The following is a 27,819-nucleotide window of genomic DNA, read 5'->3' on the forward strand; positions in this document are numbered from 1 at the left end:
CCCTCTTGCAATATGGTACTGCTGGCTGCTAACTGCTCACCTGCCTGCCTGCCTGATTGCCCCTAACCACTCTGCCTGCTGGCCTGCTCGCCCCCAACTGCCCCCCTCCCCCACCAGCCTGATCACCCTCAATGACCCCCCCTGCACTGGCCTGATCACCCACAACTGCCATCCCATCCTGGCCTGATCACCCACAACTGCCCTCACCCCTTGGCCCCTAATTGCCTCTACCTTGGCCCCGCCACCATGGCTTTGTCCAGAAGAACATCCAGAAGGTCTCCTGGAAGGTCTCCCAGTCTAATTAGCATATTACCCTTTTATTAGTATAGATAGAGGCCTAGTGCATGTGTGGGGGCCGGCTGGTTTGCCCTGAAGGGTGTCCCAGATCAGGGTGGGGGTTCCCTTGGGGCATGGGGCAGCCTGGGTGAGGGGCCTGTAGTAGTTTGCAGACCAGCCACACCCCCATTGGGGTGAGGGTCCCCACTGGAGACAGTGCCAGCCTGGGCGAGGGGCTGGGGCAGTTTGCAGGCAAACCATGCCCCCATGGGGTGAGGGTCCCTGCTGGGGGGGGGGGACGTGGTCAGCCTGTGTGAGGGGCTGAGGGCTATTTTCTGGCTGGACAGACACCCTTCAGGGTGGGGGTCCCTGCTGGGGTGCCTGGCCAGCCTGGGTGAGGGGCTGATGGCTATTTACAGGCTGGCCACGCCCCCCAGTGGGGACCCTCACTCCATGGGGGTGTGGCAAGTCTGGGTAAGAGGCTGAGGGCCTTTGCAGGCCCCTCCCTCGGCAGCCGGCCCTCACAACCCAAGCCTCCCGCTCTCTCCGGCCTGCTCTGTGGCTTCCTTCTTCCACAGGCCCCTCCTTCGGCGGTCGGCCCAGGTGGGCGGGAAGCTTGGCTTCCTCCATCGCTGGGGGTGACCACAGCCTTCCGCCCATACTGGCTGATTCCGTGGCCACTGCCATCTTTTTCTCACTAATTTGCATATTCCCTCCTGATTGGCTGTGGGGTTTGCGGAGTGATGGTCAATGACCATATTTCTCTCTTCTTAGTAAAGATATTCACAGAAGAAATATGTTTGCAGTTTGTTTTTGTGGTGATGAATCTGAGCTGCCCTACTGACTGCCTATGTAAGTGAGACAAGTCATTTAGCTCCCTAAGTCTCAGTTGCCTCTCTAACCAAAGGGGATCAAATTAGTGCTTCCATGTTTAGGAGTCTGTGAAGATGAAAAGTACTGAGCCAATCCTCCTGTGGTGCTGAGTGTCTTACACTTAGTAAGCTTCTATCAGTGCATTTATTTTAAGTATTCATTTTTATATATTGGTTTTGGGTGTACTGCTCAGTGGTTAGACAGTCATATACTACACAAGTGTTTGCATCATAAAGTGTCTTGATTATTAGTGTTAGCATTCCTGTTCTTATTTTCATTGTCATTGGCATCATTCTAATATATAAAAACCCTGGGCCTGTCACATCCACAATGACTGGAGACTCAACCTACTGCCCAGGCTGCACATGCAGCAGGCTCTGGTGGGTGGGGACTTGTGGCAGCGAAGATGGGGATGGGGGAGGCAGGGCCGGCACTCACACTCACTCACAACCACATACACGCACAGACACACACAGCGCCCACCAGCTCACAGCCTTTTCCCCCTTTCTTTCCCTCCCTCCCAGCTGGCTCTCAGAGCCTCTCTCAGAATGAGGAAACAAAACAGACTGGGCCTGCAGAGGCCTGGATGGAAGGGAGGGTGGGCAGAGGGTGGAGCGGCCCCCACTGGTCCCACCCACTCCCAGCCAGGAAAGAGGAAGAGGGACATAGGGAGGCAGGGAGGCCTGGAGGACTGCTGAGAAAAACAAAGAGAGACAGGGACTGGGAGAGACTGGGATGGAGAGATGGAAACAAAACAGACTGGGCCTGCAGAGGCCTGGACGGAAGGGAGGGCGGGCAGAGGGTGGAGCGGCACCCCGCCCCCTCCCAGCTGGGTAGGAGGAAGAAGGACACAGGGTGGCAGGGAGGCATGGAGGACTGCTGAGAAAAACAGAGACAGAGACTGGGTGAGATCAGGCTGGCAGGGGAGGGCAGTTGGGGGCAACCAGGCTGGCAGGTGAGGGCAGTTAGGGACGATCAGGCAGGCAGGCAGAGGGGTTAGGGGCAATCAGGCAGGCAGGAAGAGGCAGTTTGGGGATCCGGCCTAAACCAGCAGTCAGACATCCCCTAAGGGGTCCCTTATTGGAGAGGGTGCAGGCTGGGCTGAGGGACCCTCTCCCCCCCCCCCCCCCGCAGTGCACAATTTTCATGCACCTGGCCACTAGTTATCTTATAAACACTAAAACAGTTGCCCAGACAGTGTTGCTCAGTGGTTGAACATTAACCCTTGCACCAAGAGACTGCTGGTTTGATTCTTGGACAGGGCGCATGCCCGAGTTATAGACTCAGTCGCCAATGCAGGGGACAGCCTACCTATGTTTCTTTCTCATTGATGTTTATATCTCTCTCTCCCTAGCCTTTCTTTTCTGAAATAAATAAAATATGTATGTCTATATATATACACATACATATATACATATACATATACATATGTATCATTTTTAAAACATAAAATCTAAACTGGCTGGTAAAATAACTATGAATTAATGCTTTTAGTATAATTCTGTGATGACTGTTTTGATTTCATCTATGAGTGGTTATTTTTCCTCCTCTGAAATCTTCAAAATACATGCTGTGATTAGGATGTATTGCCTTCTTAACTAGATAGAAAAATGTCATTGATTCTTCCACTACTGCTTCAAACACCATGTCTATATTTCAGTCAGATCACAAGGAAAAATATTTTTAAGTACAAACAAATATCTGTTCTTCTGCCCTTTAAAGGTACTTCATGCTTTCTACCACAAAAAGGATCCATTGCTTCCTTATTTTCACTCAGATATAAGAGATGCTGGAGTGCAACTTGGGAGTTCTCCAGTGAGCACTGAGACTGGCCCCCACACATGAAGGAAAAGGAAAGACCAAAGAAAGAGACAGACCACTCCAAATTTTTAAGTGGCCGTTCTAATAAGCAAAGGAACTTGCATACCAGGGAGGTCTTGGGTGGCCATTAGAGCAGTAGACCTCCACACTGATCACCAGAATCTTCAAAGTTTACCTAGAAGCCTTCACTGGGTCACCCGGTCAGATGGGGTCAGCAACACATTGTTGTGTAAAACCTCCGTCCTTGAAATGGCCCTTAGTTCTCCATCAGTGGGCAGAACATATATCCCAAGGACAGGGGTGGGAGGAAGGAATCTGATTGCCCAGTTATAGCTCATTGGTTGACCTGCAGTGGCATCTTCTCAATGACCCTCCCACAGAGCAGCTGCTTGAACCGTGTGTGACTCGTTCCATTAGGGCCATATGCCAAGGCTACGGGGAAAAGCTCTCTATACATACAGGAACTCCTTGTGCCTTCTCAGTGGAGCTCTTTGATGAAAAGACCATCTTGTAGGGTGAGTCTTGAAACCTCATGGTTTCCATGGTGCAGGTGGATGCAGCAACACTAAGTCTATTCTGGCCCTTGTGTTTGCCATGATGGAGACTACAGGAACCACCTGCTCTTACCCCCTAATGTATCACCAATGGATTTCATGTAACCCACTTGGATCTTCTCTTATGATTGTAATATATAAAACTAGAGGCCCAATGCACGAAATTCCTGCAAGAGTAGGCCTTCCTTCCCCCGACTGCTGGCACCGGCTTCCCTCTGGCACCCGCGACCCAGGCTTCCCTCTGGCCACCTGCAGGACCTAGGATCCGGGGTTCCCTCTCAGCCCCAGCTTTGTCCAGAAGGACATGTGGTCTAATTAGCATATTACACTTTTATTATTATAGATAAGGTACAAAACTGCCATTCCCCTGAACAATATCTCAATCCATTGACATTTTGCTTCCTGACAATAAACTCACAAAAATTCTCTTTAGGTTTGAATGATTCTTACATTGACAGATGGAACCCAGTTTTCTGATGAATCTCATTATTGCTGGATTAAACAGTGTAACTGTGGTAGGCAACAGGAATAGCACCAGGTGTCTGACTGGGCTCAGACCAAATGTGGGTTCAGCAGCCTGGGTACTTGGGTTTTGGTTAGAAAAGTATTCAGAGCAAGACCCAAAGGGTAAGAGAACATTTACTGGGTAAATTACAGAGGTGTGAGAAGTAATTCTTAGAAGAAATGGGCTTAGGAAAGGAGTTAAGGAGGTAACGGAAGGGTCCTTGGAGATTGGGAGGTAACCTGCCTTGTGGGGGGAGTGGAGGGAGAAGGGAAAGGTACAGGTGTGCTCCAGGGAGGGAGCGTGCACTGGGTCCTCCTTGCTAAAGGTTTTAAGGGTGGAGATATCAGGGGAGGTCCCAGGGGAAGATCTGAATGGAATATTCTGTGGCTTTCCAGGTGTGTCCATTCAGGGATGTGGCCTCCACTGATGGATTGGCTGGCACCAGAGTAGGGGTCATTATTCAATGCAGCTGGTCCTGATGTCAGCCCTGGCATTTTGATGCTTATCTGGGCCTGGAGCTAGAGGAGCAAAAGTCTCCCTGGGGACAAGGTCCCACCCTACAATTGACTGCCCATTGCTAGACACCTGGCCTTCCACCCTGGTGATCTCTGTACCTGGCACATCTCCCTGCTCTGCGTAGGTCTGTGGAACTGCCTACAAGATAACCACAAGTAAGGGGTGGCTCATGACCTCAGAGGAGTGTGGTTCAATCACCAGCGGGAACACATTTTTCATGTGAAAAACATTTCCTAAAGGTAACCATTCTAAATACGCAGAAGTCACTTTTCCCGCTGGACATGGTGGCTTGTTTCTGGTTTCAATGCTCTTTCTGGGAATCTGGCTGTAGTTCTGGAAGGGTACCACCCTAAGGCATCCCTGGTCCCTGAGCCTGGGCACCTTTTTGCAAATGCACACGTCAGACTCCAGTTGTCAACAAAGATCAAAATGGAGCCAGATTCATTAGGTGCCTTTTAAGTGTGTGTGTTTGCAAGGAAGGACCACTGTCCTCTCAGCGCTGCTTCTCAGTGCAAACGTCCCTGGACAGGAGTTGTGGCTGCTTTGGGCTCAGGCCTGTGCACCTCAGGCGCTAGGGGGCGATGTCCAGCGAAGTGTCTGTTGTCTGAGCTGGGCGCCTGGTGGGTGCAGCTGCTGTGGGGGCCGGTGGGTGGGGCTACGGTGGGGGCGTGTGGTTGGGGCTATTTGGGGAGCAGGTGGGTGGGGCTACGCTCTACTACTGCGCGGAAGTTCACTGAACTGAGACCGAATACCCCTCGCACTTCCGTCTTTCGTCCTTCTGTGGTCTGTCCGGGTGGTGGGACCTGCAGGCGGGACTCAGGGAGGCCCAGGAAACTAGAAATGGTGAGTGTGCGGCCGGGCGCGGAGACGGGGAGGAGGGGCGGGTGGAGCCGCCGTGGTGGGACAGTCTCTCCACGGTCAGGTCCGGAGCCTGCGGACCCCAGGCGCCCGAGGGCTCCGCTGAAACTGCAGGCCCCTCGGGCTCGCAGTGTGGGGCCCAGCCGGGACCCGGAGTCCAGTTTGTCCCCGCGGCAGGGCCTTCGGCTGCGGAGCGTGTCTGGGCAGCTCTGCACCCACATCCCCGCGGCTCCGCAGTTGGTGCGGTGACCACGGGGAGGGTCATTGGGGGCAATGGTGACTCGGTCTCCGCGGCTCGTGCATGGGAGGAGCTGTGGTTTGTGGGGTCCCCTGTCCCTTCTTTCTCCCCAGAAGGACCCCGTTTTCTCCTGAGTTTTGATGTTTGTGGAGCAGGCTCTCAAGTCCACCCCCTGTCCCCCAGGCCCTGCTCTGCAGCAAATGCCTGCATTTCCAGTCTCTCCCCCGAATGCTAAACGCCATCTTCCCTTCTCTGAGTCACAGCATCTTTATCAGCTATTTGTTTTGTGGTGCTTTTCAAACTGTTAAAAACAAAATTCAACTGAATAAATTGGAAGGTTAACTGGCTTGATTCCCTATTCTCGAATCGGGCCGCATCCCATCCAGTAAATAGAATCTCAGAGGAGCTGTTCAAAATGGAAGGCGTTTACAATAGGCTGAAAGAAAGCGTCATTAAGAGGTTAAAGTAGAGTCTCAGGCAGGGTCCCCTTTCCTTAGGGAAGGAACAGCAGGAGGCTTTTAGACAGATTAGTGTTGAACAGCAAGTTGCAGAGTGACTGGGTTAGAATTTTACTCCTGGGAGAGGTGAAACTGCAGTTACATACAGTCATGCACCCCTGAACCTGGGGAGTGCATCTTGAGGCATTTTGTTGTTTTCAGTTCTCTCACACACACCTGCATGGTGTTTACTACTACACACCTGGGCCATACGGTGTAGCCTGTGGGTCCTAGGCAGCAAACCTGTACAACGTGCTACTGTACTGAATACTGTCGGCAATTGTAATGCAATGGTAGTAAGCATTTATGAAAAGGTGCAGTAAAAATGTGGTGTGCAAGATAGAAAATGGTACATACGTGTAGGGCACTGACCCTGAATGGGCTACTGGACTGGAGGCTGCTCTGCAGGAGTCAGTGATTGATGAGTGAATATGAAGGCCTAGGACGTTACTGTGCACGACTGTAGACTTTATCACACTGTACACTTAGGCCAGGAAATTTACAAAAAACAGATTCATCAAGCCCAGGAGGCAATTATGCAATCAAAAGGCTCAGTCAACACAAGACCTCTGAGGCTGCTGCCCGCATCAAACAGCATACTGCTTCACAGCAAAGTTTCCTTTCACTAAGTAGAAAGCTCACAAAGATAAAGAGGATAGTATAGCAAATACATTAACCAGTTCATCATCATCAGGTATTCTATGTAGTGACGGTAACTGTATGTGCTGGACTTTCATAGGACCGGCCGCACAGGAAGCTTGTTTACACCAGCATCATCATAAACATCTGAATAATGCATTTCCCTATGACATTGTGATGGGTATGACATCACTAGGTGATTGCAGTTTTTCAAATCCACTGTAATCTTTTTGTTTTTTAGAAGGGATTTTATTTTCATTAAGTTATAATTGACATACAACATTGTATTAGTTTAAGCCTTAAACTTTAAGATATACAGCATAATGATTTGATATGTTTATGTATTGTGAAGTGACCATTACAATAAGTCTAGTTAGCATCTGTCATCATACAGACTTACAGAATATTTTTTTCTTGAAAAGAGAACTTTTAAGATTTACTCTTAGCAACTTTCACATCTGAAATATAGTATTACTAACTGCAGTCACTGTGCTGTAAGCTGCATTTCCATGACTTATTTTATAACTGGAAGTTTGTACCTTTTCACACCCTTCATCCATTTGACCCCCACCCCACCCCCGTACACCACTCCTGCAACCTCTAGCAACCATCAGTTTGTGCTCTGAATCTATGGAGTTGTTTTTTTAAAGGTTCCACAGATAAGTGAGAACATGTGGCATTTCTCTTTTTCTGACTTATTTCACAAAGCATCCTGCCCTTAAGGTCCATGAATGTGTTGTTACAAGTGGCAGAATATCTTTTTCTAATGGCTGAATAATACAATAATAGTCCTCTATGTGTGTGTGTGCACCATTTTTTTAAATTGTTTAAAGTACTGCATATATCTCCTTTTCCCCTATTGACATCCCCCATGCCTCCAGGACAAGCCCCCTTCACCCCAGTGTCCATGTCCATTGGCTATGCTAATACGCATGCATAGAAGTCCTTTGGTTGATCTCTTCCCTCCTTCCCCCCCCCCTTACTTTCTGAGGTTGGACTGTCTGTTCAGTGTTTCTCTGTCTCTGGATCTATTTCGGTTCATCAGTTTATGTTCATTATATCCCACATATGAGTGAGGTCATGTGATATTCATCTTTCTCCGACTGGCTTATTTCACTTAGCACAATGCTCTCCAGGTCCATCCAAGCTTTTGCAAATGGTAAAAGTTCCTTCTTTTTTATAGCAGCGTAGTATTCCACTGTGTAGATGTACCACAGTTTTTTAATCCACTCATCTACTGGTGGGCACTTAGGCTGTTTCCAAATCATGCACCATTTTCTTTTAAACATTTTTTTTTTTAACTCTCACTGGGGGTATTTTTTCATTGATTTTTGGAGAGAGGGGAAGAGAAAGGGAAAGACAGAGAGAAATATTGACATGAAGGAAACACATGGACTAGTTGCCTCCTGCACATGCCCGACCAGGGCCCAGGCTGGGAGGGGTGCTTGCATCCAAGGTGTGTGCCCCTGACCGGGAATCGAACCCGGGACCCTTCAGTCCACAGGCCGACGCTCTCTTCACTGAGTGATACTGGTTAGGGCTTAAACTCTTTTTCCAATAAGTTGACACAATAAATTAGTTTCAGGTGCCAACATAGTGATTAGACATGTACGTAACTTACAAAGTCTAATACCCATCAGATACCACATATGGTTAACAGAATATTATTGACTTTATTTCTTATGCTCTACTTTACATCCTCCTGACTATTTTGTAACTACCAATTTGTACTTCCTTTTTGTTGTTGTTGTTTTTGTTTGTTAATCCTCACTTGAGGATATTTTTCCATTGATTTTTTTTAGGGAGAGTGGAAGAAATAGGGAAAGACAGAGAGAAACATTGATGTGAGAGAGAAACACATCGATTGGTTGCCTCCTGCACGAGCACTGACCAGAGCTGGGCCGAGGAGGAGCCTGCAACCAAGGTACATGCCCTTGAGTGGAATCGAACCCGGGACCTTTTGGTCTGCATTCTGGTGCTCTGTCCACTGAGCCAAACCAGCTAGGTCATGTGCTTTCTTTAAAAAATAATAATAATTCCTTATTGTTGAAAGTACTACATATACAGGCAGTCCTGGGGTTACGTCGGACTCGACATACATCGTTTAGTATTTACGTCGCCATCTCCCGTTTATTTATAAAAAGAAAAGTTCTGTCATTTTGAAGTATGTACTATACAAATGTGCTTTATGTTTTTTATTATTTATTGTATTTACCTCAAGTAAAGGTCAGGAATTGTTCTTTTAATTTTTTTTTTACCGTTTCACTTCATTACTGCTGTGTATGTGCTCCATGTGAGTGACATAGGTGCTTACGTAGGTGGGTTCCAACCTACATTACGTCGCGCTGTAGGAACGGATCTCCAACATAACCCGAGGACCTACTGTATCGCCTTTTTTCTCCAGTTGACCCCCTCCACCCCCACCCCTTCCTGCCCCTTACCCTAGGTGTTCAGCACCTTTTTGTCTGTGTCCATGGGTTATGCATATATGCATGCAAGGCCTTTAGTTGATTAGCTCCCACCCACCCTCCCCCGCCTTCCCTCTGAGATTCTGCACTCTCTTCCAGGCTCTCATGTCTCTGGATCCACGCCTATCATCAGTTTATTTTTTGTTACTTAGATTTCACATATGAGAGAGATCATGTGATACTTGTCTTTTTCTGACTGATTTATTTCACTTAGCATCATATAGTCCAGGTCCCTTCATGTTGTCTCAAATGGTAAGAGATTGTTCTTTTTTACTGCTGCATAGTATTCCGTGGTATAAACGAACCACAGCTTTCTTATCCACTCATCTACTGATGGACACTTGGGCTGATTGCAGATCTTTCCTATTGTAAATTGTGCTGCTGTGAACATAGGGGTGCATACATTGTTTCTAATTGGTGTTTCAGGTTTTCTTAGGATGTATTTCTAGAAGTGGGATCACTGAGTCAAATGGCAGATCCATATTTAATTTTTTAGGAAACTCCATACTGTTTTCCATAATGGTTGCACCAGTCTGCATTCCCACATGCAGTGTACTAGGGTTCCCTTTTCTCCCCAACCTCACCAGCACTTGTCATTTTTTTGATTTGTTGATGGCAGCCATTCTGACAAGGTGTCCTGTTGATTTGCATCTCCCGGATGATTAGTGACTTGGACCATTTTTTTATATGTCTCTTGGCCATCTTTTATATTGGATTGTTTGTCTTCCTTCTGTTAAGTTGTAGAGTTCCTCTTATAGTTTGGATATTAACCCTTTATTAGATGTATTATTGCTAAATATGTTCTCCCATACAGTGGGCTCCCTTTTCATTTTATTGATGGTTTCTTTTGCTGTGCAGAAGATTTATATTTTGATGTAGTCTCATTTGTTAATTTTTTCCTTTATTTCCTTTGTCTTAGGAGATGTGTCTATAAACATACTGCTATGAGAGATGTCTCAGATGTTGCTGCCTATGGTTTTTTCTAGGATTTTTATGGTTTCACGACTTACATTGAATTTAAGTCTTTTATCCATTTTGAATTTATTCTTGTGTATGGTGTAAGTTGGTGGTCTAGTTTCATTTCTTTTGCATGTGTCCAATTTTCCCAACAACATTTATTTAAGAGACTGTCTTGACTCCATTGTATGCTCTTGCCTCCTTTGTCAAATATTAATAGAGCGTAATGGCTTGGTTCGACTTCTGGTTTTTCTATTCTGTTCCATTGATCTATATGCCTGTTTTTGTGCCAGTACCAGGCTGTTTTCATTTTTTTGGCTTTGTAGTATAACTTGAAATCTCGTGTTATGATTCCTCCGACTTTGTTTTTCTTTCTCAAAATTGCTGCTACTATTCGGGGTCTTTTTTGATTCCATATACATTTTTGGAGTATTTGTTCTAGCTCTGTGAAAGATGGCAATGGGATTTTAATGGGATTTCATTGACTCTGTAGATTGCCTTGGGAAGTAGGGACATTTTAATGATGTTGATTCTACCAATCCATGAACACAGTATATTCTTCCACTTGTTATATCTTCTTCTACTTTTTTATTCCATGTCCTGTAGTTTTCCGAGTACAGGTCTTTTGCCTGCTTGGTTAAGTTTATTCCTAAGTATCTTTATTTCCTTTGTTGCCAAGGTAAATGGAATTGGTTGTTTAGGTTCTCTTTCTGAGAATTCATTGTTGGTGTATAAACAAACCATCGATTTTTGGGTATTGATTTTGGGTATTGACTCTGCTACATTGCCAAATTCATTGATTAAATCTAGTAGTGTTTTGGTGGAATCTTTAGGGTTTTCTGGGTACAATATCATGTCTTCTGAGAATAATGAGAGTTATACTTCCTTCTTTCCAATTTGGATGCTTTTTATTTCTCCTACTTGTCTGAACGCTGTGCTAGGACTTCCAGTACTATGTTGAATAAGAGTAGTGGAAGCGGACATCCCTGTCTTGTTCCAGGTCAATTTGAACCACGCTTTGATCGTAAAACAATTTATTTTTGCCCATTGAGTATGATGTTGGCTGTAGGTTTGTCATATATGGCCTTTATCATGTTGAGATATGTTCTCTCTATTCCCACTTTGCTGAGAGTTTTTATCAAAACTGGGTGTTGGATTTTTGTTAAATGCTTTTTCTGCGTCTATTGATATGATCATGTAACTTTTGTCTTTCAATTTGTTTATGTGATGTATCACGTTTGTTAATTTGCGAATATTAATACCAGCCTGATCATACACTTGGTCATGGTGTATGATCTTTTTAAGATATTGCTGAATGAGATTTGCTAATACTTTGTTGAGGATTTTAGCATCTATGTTCATCAGAGATATTGGCCTGTAATTCTCTTTCTTTGTAGTGTCTTTATTTGCTTTTGGAATTAGAATAATGCTGGCCTCATAAAAAGAGTTTGGAAGTGTTCCTTCCTCTTGGATTTTCTGAAATAGTTTGTGGAGTAAAGGTGTTAGTTCTTATTTGAATGAAGAAGAACTCCCCTGTGAAGCCGTCCGGACCTGGGCTTTTATTAGCTGGGAGTTTTTTAATTACTGCTTCTATTTCATCAGTTGTTATGGGCCTATTCAGGTTTTCTGATTCCTTCTGATTCAGTTTTAGGAGGTTGTATTTTTCTAGGAATTTGTCCATTTCATCCACATTGTCCAGCTTGTTGGCATATAGTTGTTCATAGTATTTTCTTACAATCCTTTGTATTTTGTGGTGTCATTGGTTACTTCTCCACTTTCTTTTCTGGTTTTACTTATTTAGGTCCTCTCTCTTTGTTTCTTTTTTTTTTTTTTAACTTTTAAATCTTTGTTGTTGATATTATTACAGATGTTCCTCTTTTTCCCCCCCATAGCTCCTCTCCACCCGGTTCCCACCCTCACTTCAGGTCTTCCCTCCCCCCCTCCACTGACCTCATCCATAGGTGTAAGCTCTTTGTCCAATCTCTTCCTGCACCCCCCAAAGCCCCCCTCCCCCCAAGAATTGTCAGTCTATTCCCTTTCCATGCCCCTGATTCTATTACATTCACCAGTTTGTTCTGTTCATCAGGTTTTTTATTCATTTCATTTTTAGGTTCACTTGTTGATAGATATGTATTTGTTGTCACTTTGTTGTTCATGATTTTTTATATTTACCTTTTTCTTCTCTTCCTCTTCTGAGAGAATACTCTTCAGCATTTCATATAACACTGGTTTGGTGGTGATGAACTCCTTTGGTTTTTCCTTGTCTGTGAAGCTCTTTATCTGACCTTCAATTCTAAATGATAGCTTTGCTGGGTAGTATAATCTTGGTTGTAGGTTCTTGCTATTCATCACTTTGTATATTTCTTGCCACTCTCTTCTGGCCTGCATCGTTTCGGTTGAGAAATCAGCTGACAGTCGTATGGGTGCTCCCTTGTAGGTAACTAACTGTTTTTGTCTTGCTGCTTTTAATATTCTCTCTTTGTCTTTTGCTTTTGGCATTTTAATTATGATGTGTCTTGGTGTGGTCCTCTTTGGATTCCTCTTGTTTTGGGTTCTCTGCGCTTCCTGGACTTGTAAGTCTATTTCTTTCACCAGGTAGGGAAAGTTTTCTGTCATTATTTCTTCTAATAGGTTTTCAATATTTTGCTCTCTCTCTTCTTCTGGCACCCCAATAATTCAGATGTTGGTACACTTAAAGTTGTCCCAGAGGCTCCTTACACTATCTTCATATTTTTGGAATCTTTTTTCTTTTTGTTTTTATTGTTGGATTTTTTTTTTGTTTCCTCATATTTCAGATCTTTGGTTTGATTCTTGGGGTCCTTTGATCTACAGTTGAATTTCTGTATATTCTTTATTTCAGACAGTGTATGCTTAATTTCTGACTGGTCCTTTTCCATTTTTTTTGGCATTCTCATTAAGGTCCTTGAAGGTCTCACTAAGCTCCTCGGAGGTCTTAATCAAGTTTCTCGGCAGTTTTTAGAAGATTCTTGAATAATCTTATAAATGTGGTTTTGAACTATATGTCCAGTAGTTTGCTTTCCTCCATTTCTTTCATTTGTGACATGTTTCTTTGTCTCCGCATTTTGCTGCTTCCCTGTGTTGATGGAGTGGTTTTCTGTGGTAGGTGACCAGTGATTCAGCCTATCACCTGAGGTGGACACTCTTGGTGCACCCCTTTGTGGGCTGAGTGCAAAGTCTTGGTATAGTTAAGCCTTGATTGCTGTTGGTACACTGGGAGGAATTGACCTCCAGGCCAATTGGTTGTGAGGACCCGCTGTGTCTATAATGGAAGAACTGCTGTGCTGGAGACACACTTATGGGGCAGGACTTGCTTCAGTGGGGCTTTGGTGAGTCTGCCTGTTGAATGTGTCACTTATGGATGTGAGTAGTTGAAATCTGTTGTCGTTTCACACTGACCACTAGATTCACTAGCTTCTGGATCTCCAATGGGGTGCAGGTCAGCTACTGTCTGAGGCCACCCAGCAGGAGCTACAGCGAGAACTACAGTTTTCTCCTCTTTGCTTGGGGTTTGGAGGTTTTGGAGCTGTCTGACCAGAGCTGCAGTTTGTTAGGTTAAGCTGTGATAGTGCAGACCATTTATATTCAAAAGCTGCTGTGTGGAGCTTGGGTGGGTTTGTAAATTGTGTGGGGCGGGGTCTCAGGGAGTCACTAGGCTAGGGCGTGGCAAACAGCGATGGCTGCCAGTCAGCCGTCTCTGTATCTCCGTGTTTCCAAGTCCCCGAGTCCCGCGCCCCAGCACAGTAAACAATTATTCCTGTGCGCACCTCTGCAAGAAAGCCACCCTCACTTTCCGACCCGATGGCAGACAGTCCAGCTTCTCCCCGTAGGAGTTTGGGTCCCCAGCGTCACCCCAGAAACTGGAGTTCAGAGTAATCGGGAGCTTGTCTCCCTTTGGGTTGAAAAAAGCAGTGCTCCCAGTCGCCCGTTGCCAGCCCGATTCACACGCCTCCGTACCTCAGCTTTTCAGTGCTTGTGCATGTCTCAATGCTCTTTTCTCTTTCCTTCTAGTTGTAGAACTTCCACTCAGCCAGCTTTCCCGTGGTTCTGGGTGATAGACGTTTTGTCTTTTAGTTGTAGTTTTGAAATTGTTGTGCGAGGCAGCAGTTTAGGTGTTTACCTATGCCACCATCTTGGTTCTCTCTGTTTGTTTGGTCTCTATGTAATTTGTTTCTGCTGTAATCTTTATTGTTTCCTTCCTTCTACTTACTCTGGACTTTTCTTATTGTACTCTTTCTAGTTCTTTAAGTTGTAGGGTTAAATAATTTATTGTGGATTTTTCTTGTTTTTTGAGGTATGCCTGTAGTGCTATGAACTTCCCTCTCAGGACGGCTTTTGCTGTGTTCCATAGATTTTGAGTTGTTGTGTGTTCATTTTCATTTGTTTCCAGGAAGTTTTTGATTTCTTTATTGATCTCGTTGGTAACCCATTCAATGTTTAATATTAGGCTCTTTAGCCTCCATGTGTTTGAATGTTTTTGGGTGTTTTTACTGTAGTTCTGGAGAATTCTCTTGTTCTTTCACTTGGGTTGTCTCCTCATTTTGGCTATCTGTTTGGGTTTGGGAGAATATGCTAGGTAGATCCTCTATGCCTCTCAAAGTTTAGTGCAGGACAGTGTCAAATGTTGTTTCTGACTAATTTCATTCCACTGTGACTTGGAAGATGCTTGATATGATTTCAATCTTCTTGATGTTCTTGAGACATGTTTTGTGTCCTAATGTGGTCTTTCTTTGTGAATGATCTGTGTGCACTTGAGAAAAATGTATATTTTGCTCTTTGGGGTGAAATGTTATATAATTGTCAATTAAATCTATCTGATCCAGTGTGTCCTTTAGAGTCACTGTCTCCTTGTTAAGTTTTTGTCTGGAAGATCCATCCAGTGAAGTCAGTGGGGTGTTGAATTCTTGTACTATGACTGTAGTGTTGTCGATCTCTCTGTTAAAGTTCTTTAGAAGTTATGTACTGGTACTTAGGTGTTACTATATTGGGTGCATACATGTAGACCAGGGTTATATCCCCTTGTTGGATCCATCCCTTTGTGCTGCGATGGCCTTCATTTTAAAGTCTATTTTGTTGGCTATGAGTATTGCTACTCCAGCTTTTTTTTCTTTTCCATTGGCATGGAAAAATTTATTCCATCCCTTCACTTTCATCTTGTGTGTGTCTTTTGTTCTGAGGTGGGTCTTTTGTAGACAGCATATAATTGGGTCATGTTTTGTATCCCTTAAGCTACTCTATGCCTTTTGATTGGAGCATTTAATCAACTTACATTAGGATTATTATTGCTAGGTACTTATTTATTGCCATTTTAATTCTGTATGCCTAGGTTTCTCTCTGGTTCTTGTTCTCATTACAGCAGTCCCTTTAGCATTTCTTCTTTTTTTAAAAATTTAAATTCTTTATTGTTTACAGTATTACATATATATTCATTTTCCCCCATTGACCTCTCCCTAGCTACTCCCACCCCCAGCACATGCCCTCACTCCCCTCTGTCTGTGTCCACTGGTTATGCTTCTATGCATGCATACAAGTCCTTTGGTTGATCTTTTATCCCGCACCCCTCCCCTGCCTTTCCTCTGAGATTTCATGGTCTGTTTGATGCTTCTATATATATGGATCTATTTTTATTTTATTTTATTTTTATTTTTTTAAAAAATAATTTTTATTTATTTCAGAGAGAAATGGAGAGGGAGAGAGAGATAGAAACATCAATGATGAAAGAGAATCATTGATAGGCTGCCTCCTGCACACCCCCTACTGGGGACTGAGGCCACAACCCAGGCATGTGCCCGAGGCCGGAATCGAACCTAGGACCTTTCAGTCCACAGGCCGACACTCTATCCACTGAGTCAAACCAGCCAAGGCAGATCTATTTTTTTTGATCAGTTTATGTTGTTCATTATTATCCACAAATGAGTGAGATCATGTGATATTTATCTTTCTCCAATTGGCTTCTTTCGCTTAGCATCATGCTCTCCAGGTCCATCCATGCTGATGCAAATGGTAAGAATGCTTTTTTTTTTTTTTTTACAGCAGCATAGTATTCCAATGTGTAGATGTACCACAGATTGGTTTGTTTTAATCCACTCAATTGCTGATGGACAATTAGGCTGTTTCCAATTCTTAGCGATTGTAAATTGTGCTGCTATGAACATAGAGGTGCATATATTCTTTACCAAAAGTTCATATATTGAAGTGTATTAGGCACAAACATAGGCTAGCAAACTTCAGTTCCCATGATGAAAAGATGGCTTTAAAAGAAATTCCTGATTAATATAACCATTTTAATAATTTATGGAACGTTTGCTTCCTGGGTAGAAAAACAGGAAAGATCTTTTCCCTTTTACCAGACTAGAAAAGGACTATCCAAAATAAGGTTTATTCTCTAACTTCATTTGTGCCAGGGTTCTTTTCCCAGCCTTACAAAGGGTTCAGTATTCTGGAGAAAGGGGCTGCGCATAGATGATTAAGGAGTCCAAAGACGAAAGATAATTTTGAAAGGCATTGGGGGTCAGAGGATCTTCAGCTGAAAGGAACTGAAGACTCCTTCCTTGTCTAGGACCCCGTGCTTTTATTATAACACAATTTGTCCTAAGGCAAGGTGGAAATATACACTTCAAAGGGTAAGGTATCAAAGGGTACAGAAACATTGTCAGTTTGGGGAATGGCCTACAACTGTTCAGGTGTTTGGCCAACAGGAGGCAATAAAATGCCCTGAGCTGTCTGGCAGTTAACAGTCTTATTCAGGTTTGGGGGAAGTGCCATTTAGCCGTTTCCAACAGGTAAAGTACATATATGGCTCACCCTTGTTGAGCCGCCCAAGTCCCATCAACCTTTTGACGGAACTCTTGTAATTATTACATGCTGGAATTGGTTCCCGGCAATTTGTCCTTGGGTGTGGTCAGCAAAGGACACTAATTGGATTTCTGCTGTCTGTCTCCCTGAGTACACTGATATAAGGTGTTTACCATCTGGTTATACTCTCTGGTTAGGGAGGCAAAATGCAAATCATTTCCTCTTAAGTGTCCTTGGTTTAGGGAAGTGGGATTTACTAGATGGCTCCAAATTGCTGTTTTACCATCTCAGTTTCCCTATTCCCCTGGTCCTGGCTTACTGTCCTGTGTCATTTATACAATTTCCTTTCAACATTTCTCATCACAAAATCCCACAACTTCCACAAACTTTCTACCACTTTCACAAATCTTTCTTCAGACACCTTATAACTCAAAATAACCAGCTTTAGATTCCATTTTCTTTTTCCTTCAAAATGCATCTCCATGCCTCATGCCTTCCATTACACCAAAGCCATACTTTCTTTCCAATTAGTTAGAATTCTTAACCCTTAAAAATCTTAATTTTTAGGTAGCATGTAAGTAATTAACATTCCTCAGATGAGCAATACATTCACATATTAAGAGCTACTTCAAATAAAATACAAGACTTATTCATTAACAGATTTAAATCCAGCCTGTAGATTCTCCATATGAGGCAAATTCAGATTTTATTTCAGTATGCTGTTATTTCAAAATGCCTAGATATTTAATAATTTTTACTATTTAATCAGCAAACTCCAAAGTTTTAAGTTACCAAAGACTTTGGAAAACTGTTTAGGCACATATAATTACCCCTGATAAAGCTTTATCATATACCCTTCATTTTAGTTATATTTATTTTGCCTTAACTACTTTTCAGATTTTAAAGTCAATTATTATTACCCAAGGCATTTTCTTGGCAAATTTTGTAACAGGGATAACTCCCTGGCTTTTAGTGGCTTGACTGTTTCTTTGTTTTTTCTTTTTGCAAAAATGGGAGTGGCACCCCACTGCTACTTCTGCAGCCTTCTGGAAGGCACTTCTACAGGTCTAACCCTCCTAGGAAAAAGACTTGAGGGGTTTAAATAATTATTTCCCATATTTTCTTTTTGAGTAGTCTAACAACATGAAATCTTACCTGTAAGAAGAGATATTGTCCTAGCCTGTTTGCTCGGTGGCTAGAGCCTCAAGGGCAAATGCCTGGGTTGTGGGCTCAGTCCAACGTGCAGGAGGCAGCCAATCAATGATTCCCTCTTGTCATTCATGCTTCTATCTGTGTCTTCCTCTCCTTTCCTCTCTGAAATAAATAAAAAGGTATTAAAAAAAAGAAGAGATGTTAAAAACAAGCAGAATAAACCCTACAGTAAATAAATGGTTACTCATAAAAGAGTGGACTGGGACATTAGCCTTAGAATCTTACCTCACACTGACCCATCACAGCAAATGGGTTCTGAGTGGCACAAAGCCCAAACAGCAGAGACAGAGGATTCCCTGTGTTCATAAAACAGCAAAGTAAAGTCCCCAAAGATAAGAAAGCAAAGAACATCAGTAACCAAGTTACATTACAGACAGACAAGAACTTTCACTAGATAATGACTGTCACTAGATGATGACTGATGGCTTACAGGGAGAGCAGGAAGGGTCCCCAAGATAAGAATTCTTGGCAGCTGCTGGAAAGTTCCAGCAATCCCTGCCACATGTTCAGCCTATCACAGGTAGCTGGGGCCCCTAGCAAAGTAAAATATGCCCCATCCTTAAACAAATTAAACCAAACAACAAAGACAAAAAACAACAATCAACAGAGACACTCTATGGACAATATTTATAGGCGCGCATAACCCACACACAAGACTTAACGAATCAGAGTCCTTTTCATGGATCTTTCCGACGTGTTACAGTGCCCGGGACTTAAAGCCAGAATGTGGCCCAGAGGGCTCTCAGGTGAGGTCGCCAGTAAATACCACAGCCTGTTGTTCACAGATCTCATCATATTCTGCTCTCAAAATTAAATATTGACTGGAGTCCAGAGTTCTTTTGGCCAAAATCTGCCAGTCCCAAGGCATCTTATGGTAATTTTCAGACAAGGTATGAAGGAGTCCTTTATATATATGTGTGTGTGTGTGTGTGTATATGTGTGTGTGTGTATATATATATATATATATATATATATATATATATATATATATATTATTGATTTTTTACAGACAGGAAGGGAGAGTAATAGAGAGTTAGAAACATTGATGAGAAAGAAACATCGATTAGCTGCCTCCTGCACACTCCCCACTGGGTATGTGCCCACAACCAAGGTACATGCCCTTGACCAGAATCGAACCTGGGACCCTTGATTCCATAGGCCGATGCTCTATCCACTGAGCCAAATGCATTAGGGCAAGGAGTCCTTTTGTAAATGGGCTGTTAGCCCCATTTCCTCTCATACTTTCCCTTATTTCTTTAAAGGTATTAAAGGAGAGTGGTTCATGTATCCAATTACCTTGCATCTTGCATCAGTGGGCAAGCCAAAAGCTCTCCTTCTTACAGAGCTTGCCTGACACATGATCCCATAACTGAACATTTATTTGATGAGCCTCCCACAGTGGAGGCGGAGGATTGGGGCCTTCGGTATTACTGGCTTTACAGGCTCTACTTCAGGAGGAGGGGGCGGTGACAAATCCTCCTGGTGTTCTGTAGGCTTTTGATCCTCAATATGAAGTGGGCATAGTGCAGCTTGATCAAGAGCCCACATAATTAAAGATGACAAAGGCACTTGTTTTCCCTGGGACTGATTTTGCTTTAAATTCCTACCTTCTTGTTCCGGTCAGTCAAACTCTTGGGGACAATTTCCATATTAGCCTTTTATTATACAGGATACTACCTTTACTGTATTGTGCGTTCTTGCCTCCTTTGTCAAATATCCTGTGATATTTGTCAAATATCCTGTGATAAAGGCATGGGTTTATATCTAGGCTCTCTGTTCCGTTCGTTCCACTGATTTATATGCTGTTTTTAGGCCAGGACCATGCTGTTTTGATTACTATGGCCTTGTAATACAGTTGGATATTAGGTAGTGTGATTCATCCACATTTGTTCTTTGTTCTCAAGATTGCTGTTGCTATTCAGGGTGTTTTGAGGTCCATGTAAAATTTTTGAATATTTGTTCTAGTTAAGTGAGTTTCATCATGGGTATCTTGATAGGAATTGCATTGAAGCTATAGATTGCTTTGGGTACTATGGACATTTTAATTATATTAATTTTTTCTCTACATAAACACCATATATACTTATATTTATAGTTTACATTCTAATTGCAGTTTACAATTAATTTTATTTTTTATTAGTTTCAGGTGAAACTAATTCCAACATGAAAATATTGCAGACTTCAATAAAGGCCCTTGTACATGCCAAGTCTTAAATTGTTCCTCAAGGTCCAGGCCCTGGTTAGAGTGTTACAATTCAGCCAGAAAGATTTCTTTTGAGTGTGATCTTAAAATTTCAATATACATGTCCATGTGTCTTAAAAACCAGTATGAAGTAACCCCTCAGGCTCATGAGTAGAGGGCTTTTGTAGAGGGCTAAGTTGCCCTGTATTGCTCATGCCTCAGTTCTAACTGTAACTAACGTCCTATCTCTATGAAATGAGAGAGGCAAAAGAAGGTCAAACTTACTTACTAATAAATATTATAAAAACAAATGATCATCCATACTCCTCTATGAGAATATTTTCATTCATTCAGGTGTATCTGATGACTTCTAATAATCTGGAGTACTTCAGGACAATATGGCCAATTACATTTTGTTCTAATTTGAATTTCCACCCACCGTCTGGCCTCTCCTGTTTGGTGATGAGAATAGAAGAGAAAGCTACCAGACCTTTATTGTATTCATAGTCACTAAAACTTTATGCACACATGACAGTATGTTTCATGGATGGCTGCATCAAATGGTGGTTATAATGGAGATGAGTTTTCTCACAAGGAATTGATGGGCTTAAAATACAAGTATTTTAATGTATTAATATAGAAGTTGTTCAAGGTGTTCTTTACCCTGACATTAGAGAGCAATGAAGACTTGAAGTGATCACAGTAAAATCGTATCAATATATTCCATGTGTTCTTGAGGATGTGAATGTGGCAAATTAATAATAGTCTTACAATCAAGTCATAGACTGAATGTTGGGGACCAAGTGTTCTATGTGAACTTCCTATGAATTATGTATAGGTTCCCATTGTTGTTTGTCTCACCCATTCTCCTATATGTATATGTGGGATGTTTTAGGACTCAGTGGCCTTTGAGGATATTAATGTGGAGTTCACCATAGAGGAGTGGGCTTTCCTGGATCCCACCCGGAAGAAACTCTACACAGATGTGATGCTGGAAACCTTCTGGAACCTGGCATCAGTAGGTAGGTATCATAAGTTCTTTTTTTTTTTTTTTAATATATTTTATTGATATTTTACAGAGAGGAAGGGAGAGGGATAGAGAGCCAGAAACATCGATGAGAGAGAAACATCGATCAGCTGCCTCCTGCACACCTCCCACCAGGGATGTGCCCGCAACCAATGCACATGCCCTTGACCAGAATCGAACCCGGGACCCTTGAGTCCGCAGGCCGACGCTCTATCCACTGAGCCAAACCGGTTTCGGCCATAAGTTCTTTTTTAAAAATATATTTTTATTGATTTTAGAGAGAAAGGAGAGGGAGAGAACGAGAGAAAACTCAATGATGAGAGAGAATCACTGATTGGCTACCTCCTGCAAGCCACACAATGGGGATCTAACCTGTAAACCGGCCCTACTAGGAATTGACCTGTGACCTCCGGTTTCATAGGTTGACGGTCAACCACAGAGTGACTCTGGCCTGCAACAACTTGTTACTTATTTAGTCAATTAGAAAACTAGTATTGCTTGCTCATCAATCCTGTTTCAAGAACTGAAATATGGAAAGGGAATACATTGGAAATTAAATTAGGAATGATCACATTGTGTACCTAAAACCTAACCATTTTTAATATTATTTAATAATTTATAATGCTTTTTTTAGCATGTATATTAGAAGAAAAATGTGAAGGCCATGACAGTGAAGATCAGTATGAAAATCATGGGATGGATCTTAGGTGAGTCGCATTGAGATGACAAAGCATTAAGAGCACCTTGTGTTTTTTTAAAATATATTTTTATATATTTATTTTATTTATTTGTATGTTTAATTTTTTAAAATTTACTTCAGAGAGGTAGGAAGAGGGAGAAAGAGAAAGAAACTTCAATGATGAGAGAGAATTATTGATGGCTGCTTCCTGCATGCCCCACATTCGGAATCAAGAACCAGGGCATGTGCCCTGGCCAGAAATTGAACCATGACCACCTGGCTCAGTGGTCAGTGAGCCTCTCTGGTGGTGCAAAAATATGTTTTTATTGATTTTAGAGTATGGAGGTGAGAAGGAGTGATATAAAAATCAATTGACTGCCTCCTGCATGCACCATCCTGGGTTTAATAACTCTGCTGTCTGGCCATGTTCCATTTCAGGGAATTGAACTGGCAAGCCCCTGGTTCACTGCTCTATTCTGAACCACTGAGCCATATGGGTCCGGTCCACAAAAGAATCTTAAAAACAGGTAATCCAATTGTATCAGCCCAGTATTGATTCTGAGAATTATCTCATCCAAATGTTGTTTCTGAAATATGGCCTAGATGTTTAATGTATAAAAAATAATTGCACTTGGAAACAATATACAGTAATACCATGCATGAATAGAAGTGTTTTCATAATATCTATGATCCAGCCTATTTCAGAAGTTTTAGGATATACACTTTCAAAAATTGGAATGTTCAGAAACCCCACCCTTTCTTTGAAAATGGTAAAAATGTCATTGTCATGCTATTAATAAATATTAAATCGTTAACAAAGGATTAATAATATGCTTCTGATTTTTACAGCAGTCATATGGTAGTGAGACTCTCTACAAAGAAGGATGATGGTCAATGTAGAGAAAACTTCAACCAGATTCCAAATCATAATGAAAAGAAGGAAACTCTTACTGAAATGAAACAACCTAAATCCACATTGTGCAGGCAAATCTTCATGCATTATTTGTCCTTGAATAGCCACCTGAGCTCTCACATTGAACTCAAACTGTACCTGTGTCAGGAATATGAAGAAAACCCTTATAAATGTAAGGAACCTGAGAAAGCTTTTAAGCATGATCAACATATTCGAAGCCATGAAGGCAGCCCCAGTGGGAAAGCTATCCACTATTCAACTTTCCTTAGAAATCATGAAAGGACGCATATTGCAGGAAAACCGTATGAGTGTGAGCAATGTGGGAAAGGCTTTAGACGTCTCATTTACTTTAAACTTCACAAAAACACTCATAGCGGAGAGAAACCATATCAAAGTAAACAATGTGGCAAAGCTTTCAGTTCTCCCAAGTACTCTGGAGAAAGTGAAAGAACACACACTGCAGAAAATCCCTATCAATGTCAGAAATCTGGAAAAGCTTTCAGTTCCACTTCTCTTAGAAATCATGAAAGAGCACCCACTGGTGAGCAACCTTATGAATGTGGCAACATCTTCAGTTGGCTCAGGTCTCTTGGAAAACATAAAAGAGGTCATGCTGGAAAGAAGCCTCATGAATGTAAGGAATGTGGCAAAACATTCCGTCGTCGCTATGCCCTTATAATTCATCAAAGAATGCATACTGGGGAAAAACCCTATGAATGTAAGCTTTGTGGTAAAGTTTTCTCTTATTCAACTTCCCTCCAAAATCATAAAAGAACTCATACTGGGGAAAAACCCTATGGTTGTAAGCAATGTGGAAAAGCCTTCAGTTGTCCAAAGTCTTATCGAGAGCATCAGCGGACACAATGTGGAGAAAAGCCCTATGAATGTAAGCAATGTGGGAAAGCTTTCATATTTTCCTCTTCTCTTCGAAATCATGAAAGAATGCATACTGAGGAGAAGCCCTATAAATGTAAGCAATGTGGGAAAATCTTCAGTTTGTACAGCTCTCTTGGATATCATAAAAGAATTCATGAGGGAAAGAAGCCTCATGAATGTAAGGAATGTGGTAAAACATTCCATCATCTCTGTTCCCTTAGAAATCATGAAAGAACTCATACTGGGAAACAACCCTATGAATGTAAACATTGTGGCAAAGCTTTCTATTTTCTGTCTGCCCTCCAACGTCATGAAAGAATTCATACTCGGGTAAATCGCTATGAATGTAAGCATTGTGGTAAAGGTTTCTATTACCAGTCTTCTCTCCAAGATCATGAAAGAACTCATACTGGGGAAAAACCCTATAAATGTAAGGTTTGTGGTAAAGGTTTCTCTTATTCAACTTCCCTTCAATATCACGAAAGAATGCACACTGGGGAAAAACCCTATCAATGTAAGGAATGTGGGAAAGCCTTCATTTCTCCCAGCTCTCTTGGAAAACATAAAAGAAGTCATGAGGGAAAGAAGCCTCATGAATGTAAGGAATGTGGTAAAACATTCTATGATCGATATTTCCTCCGATTTCATGAAAGTATTCATACTGGGGTAAAACGTTATGAATGTAAGCATTGTGGTAAAGCTTTCTCTTATCCATCTTCCCTCCGAAGTCATAAAAAGACTCATAATAAGGAAAAACCCTATGAACGTAAACAATGTGAGAAAGCTTTCAGATGTTCCAAAAATCTTAGAAATCATGAAAAAATGCATACTGTGGAGAAACCCTATGAATGTAAGCAATGTGGGAAAGCTTTCAAATATTCCAAATATCTTAGAAACCATGAAAGAACACATACTGGGGAGAAATCCTATGAATGTAAGCAATGTGGGAAATTTTTCAGTCATCCAAGTTCTCTTGTAACACATGAAAGAAATCATGATGGAAAGAAGCCTCATGAATGTAAGGAATGTGGTAAAACTTTCCTTTATCCATCTTTCCTTAGAATTCATGAAAGAATGCATACTGGGGAAAAACCCTATGAATGTAAGCATTGTGGTAAAGCTTTCTCTTATCCAACTTCCCTCCAATGCCATGAAAGAACTCATAATAAGAAAAAACCCTATGAATGTGAGCAGTGTGGGAAAGCCTTCAGTTGTCTCAGCTCTCTTGGAAAACATAAAAGAAGTCATGATGGAAAGAACCCTCATGAATGTAAGGAATATGGTAAAACATTCCATAATTTATATCACCTCCGACTTCATGAAAGTATTCATACTGGTGAAAAACCTTATGAATGTAAGCATTGTGGTAAAGCATTTATTCATCCCAGTTTTCTTGAAATTCACCTAAATACTCATAGTGAAGAGAAATCATAATGAATGAAAGAATGCACACTGAAAATAAGCCCTATCCTGTAAATATTGTAGAAAATCCTTTGAGTATCCTAGTTCTTTTTTATATATACTCACCTTAGGATATTTTCCCATCTAGATCAGTGGTTCTCAACCTTCCTAATGCCACAACCCTTTAATACAGTTCTTCATGTTGTGGTGACCCCCAACCATAAAATTATTTTCGTTGCTACTTCATAACTGTAATTTTGCTACTGTTATGAATCGTAATGTAAATATCTGATATGCAGGATGTGTTTTCATTGTTACAAATTGAACATAATTAAAGCATAGTGATTAATCACAAAAACAATATGTAATTATATATTGTGAAATATTTATTTCTAATTACAAATAAATGAAATTTTGTATTGAAGCATGGTGTAACATGGGTAACAGTCTTAATATAACAACAGTAAACTACATTGCTACATTTTGCGACAGTATGCGTAAAAAGCCAACGTCAGCGCGAAGGTTGAGATTGCTTTTTTCTCACCAGATCAGAAATTTTCGGGGCAGTCTTTGCAAGAGCACAACAAGGATCATCTCCCAAAACAAGTCTACTTCTGTATTTAGACTTTATAACCAACAAGCTGGAAAACCCTGTTTCACAAAGATATGTTGTTGGAAATGGAAGAAGGCGGTGCAACACAGTCTCAGACAGAACAGGGTATGACTGCAAATACTTGATCCAGAATTTTGTAACTGGCATTGTAGAGAAATCAGTTCTCGCTGCATCACTGTTAATAAGTTCAGTGAACTGTTCTTGTACTGTCTCAGGAACATCTTCAACTTTGAGTGTGAATGGGCTTCTGGCAAGTGCAAATGGGGTGTCAGGTAGATTTGGAAAGTACGATGAAATTTCGTCTGCAAGCATGTGCAAGTGTTCTTTCACAGAAATTATCATCATAATCCTTTTGTCTGGTTCAATGTCATGTTCCTCAAAGAAAGCAGATAAGGTAGGCAACATGTAAATTTTATTTTCATCCAGTGTTTTTTTTGCCAAAGCTGAAGTTTCATTTGCAATGATTGGATCTTTTCAGATAAATCGAGGCATGTTGCATTTGGTCCTTGCAGTGATAAATTTAACTCATTCAAGATGGCAAAGATGTCAACCAAGTAAGCTATTTTCTGCAGTTCACTTTTATCACTGAAAAGTGCTTTGAACTGCAGTCTTGCTTTCTGATTAAAAAACGTTTTGAGTTCATCACGAAGCTCAAAAACACGTTTTAAAACTTTTCCCCTCGACAACCATCTCACTTCAGTGTGAAATAGCAGAGCATTGTTCGGCGCATCCAACTCGTTGCACAGTTGCAAAAACAGTCGACTGTTTTAAGTGCTCGCCTTTACAAAATTGACAGAACTTATGACGCTTTTCATTACTTCTTGTAACTCTTGTGGCAGCGTCTTCGTTGCTAGTATTTGCCGATGAATCATACAGTGAGTTCAGATGAATTCTGGTGACTCATTCAGTACCAAACGTTGAAATCCAGATTGATATCCTAGCATAGCTGGAGTACCATCTGTGCAAACACCACAAACCTTTTCCCAAGAGATCTTATGCTCTTTCAGAAATGAACCAACTGTGTCAAATACATCATGTGCAGTAGTTGTCGTTTCAAGAGGTTTGCAAAAAAGAAACTCATCTTTAAAGTTGCTATCATTAATATACCTCACGTAAACTAGTAACTGTGAACAGTTTGCAATGTCTGTAGATTCATCAAGCTGGATACTAAATATTGGAAGTGGAGCAGATTTAATTTCCTGGATTACCTGATCATGAATATCAGCAGACATGTCATCTATTCTTCTGCGGACAGTGTCGTTAGATAAGGAAATTGCGCTCAATTTCGTAACAAATTCGTCTCCGATCATAACTCAAACAATGTCTTTGGCCGCTGGCAACAGTAAATCCTCACCAATGGTGTGAGGTTTCATAGCTCTGGCGATTCTGAGTGCCACCAAATATGAAGCTTCAACGGCTGCTACGTTTTGTTTGTGGTACTTGCCACCAGTGTCAAGTCTGGCTTTCTTGAGTCCATCAGCTTTGCTTCTAAAATAGTTGGTATCCTTGCCAGCAAAGCTCAGATGCTTGCTATCAAAATGGTGTTTTAGTTTGTTTGGCTTCATAGATTCGTCTGATAGAACTTCACAACAAATAACACATTGCGGTTTCTCAATTCCTGCTCTAATTACTGAGGTAAAAAAATCCTCACTATATTTTCTTTTCTTAATGTTCTTTTCTACACGATCCATTGTCATGGGATGGTTTGCTAATGAAAATAATATATAACAATAGCTTTAATAATACAAAAGATGATACATGGCATAGTTCAGTCAATACAGTTCATTAAAGTTTCCTATGATTTACCATTCTCTGTGTTGTTTTCTTTTTTAAAATAAATCTTTATTGTTCAGATTATTACAGGTGTTCCTCTTTTTTTTCTCCCATAGCTCCCCTCCACC

At 41.8% G+C, this 27,819-nt stretch overlaps 1 protein-coding gene across 1 annotated transcript; it reads left to right on the forward strand.

Moving 5' to 3' along the window:
- Positions 1–5,254: 5,254 nt before the first annotated feature.
- On the forward strand, positions 5,255–27,774 carry LOC308252304 (uncharacterized protein). The gene is made up of 4 exons (XM_080676710.1): positions 5,255–5,388; positions 21,305–21,431; positions 22,071–22,143; positions 22,965–27,774. Exons 1-4 carry the CDS (start codon positions 5,386–5,388, stop codon positions 25,336–25,338), a joined length of 2,577 nt encoding a protein of 858 aa, XP_080532836.1. The 5' UTR covers positions 5,255–5,385; the 3' UTR covers positions 25,339–27,774.
- Positions 27,775–27,819: the final 45 nt, after the last annotated feature.

This window comes from Plecotus auritus (genome assembly GCF_963455305.1).
Source record: "Plecotus auritus genome assembly, chromosome: 6".
In the NCBI taxonomy this organism is placed as follows: domain Eukaryota; kingdom Metazoa; phylum Chordata; class Mammalia; order Chiroptera; family Vespertilionidae; genus Plecotus; species Plecotus auritus.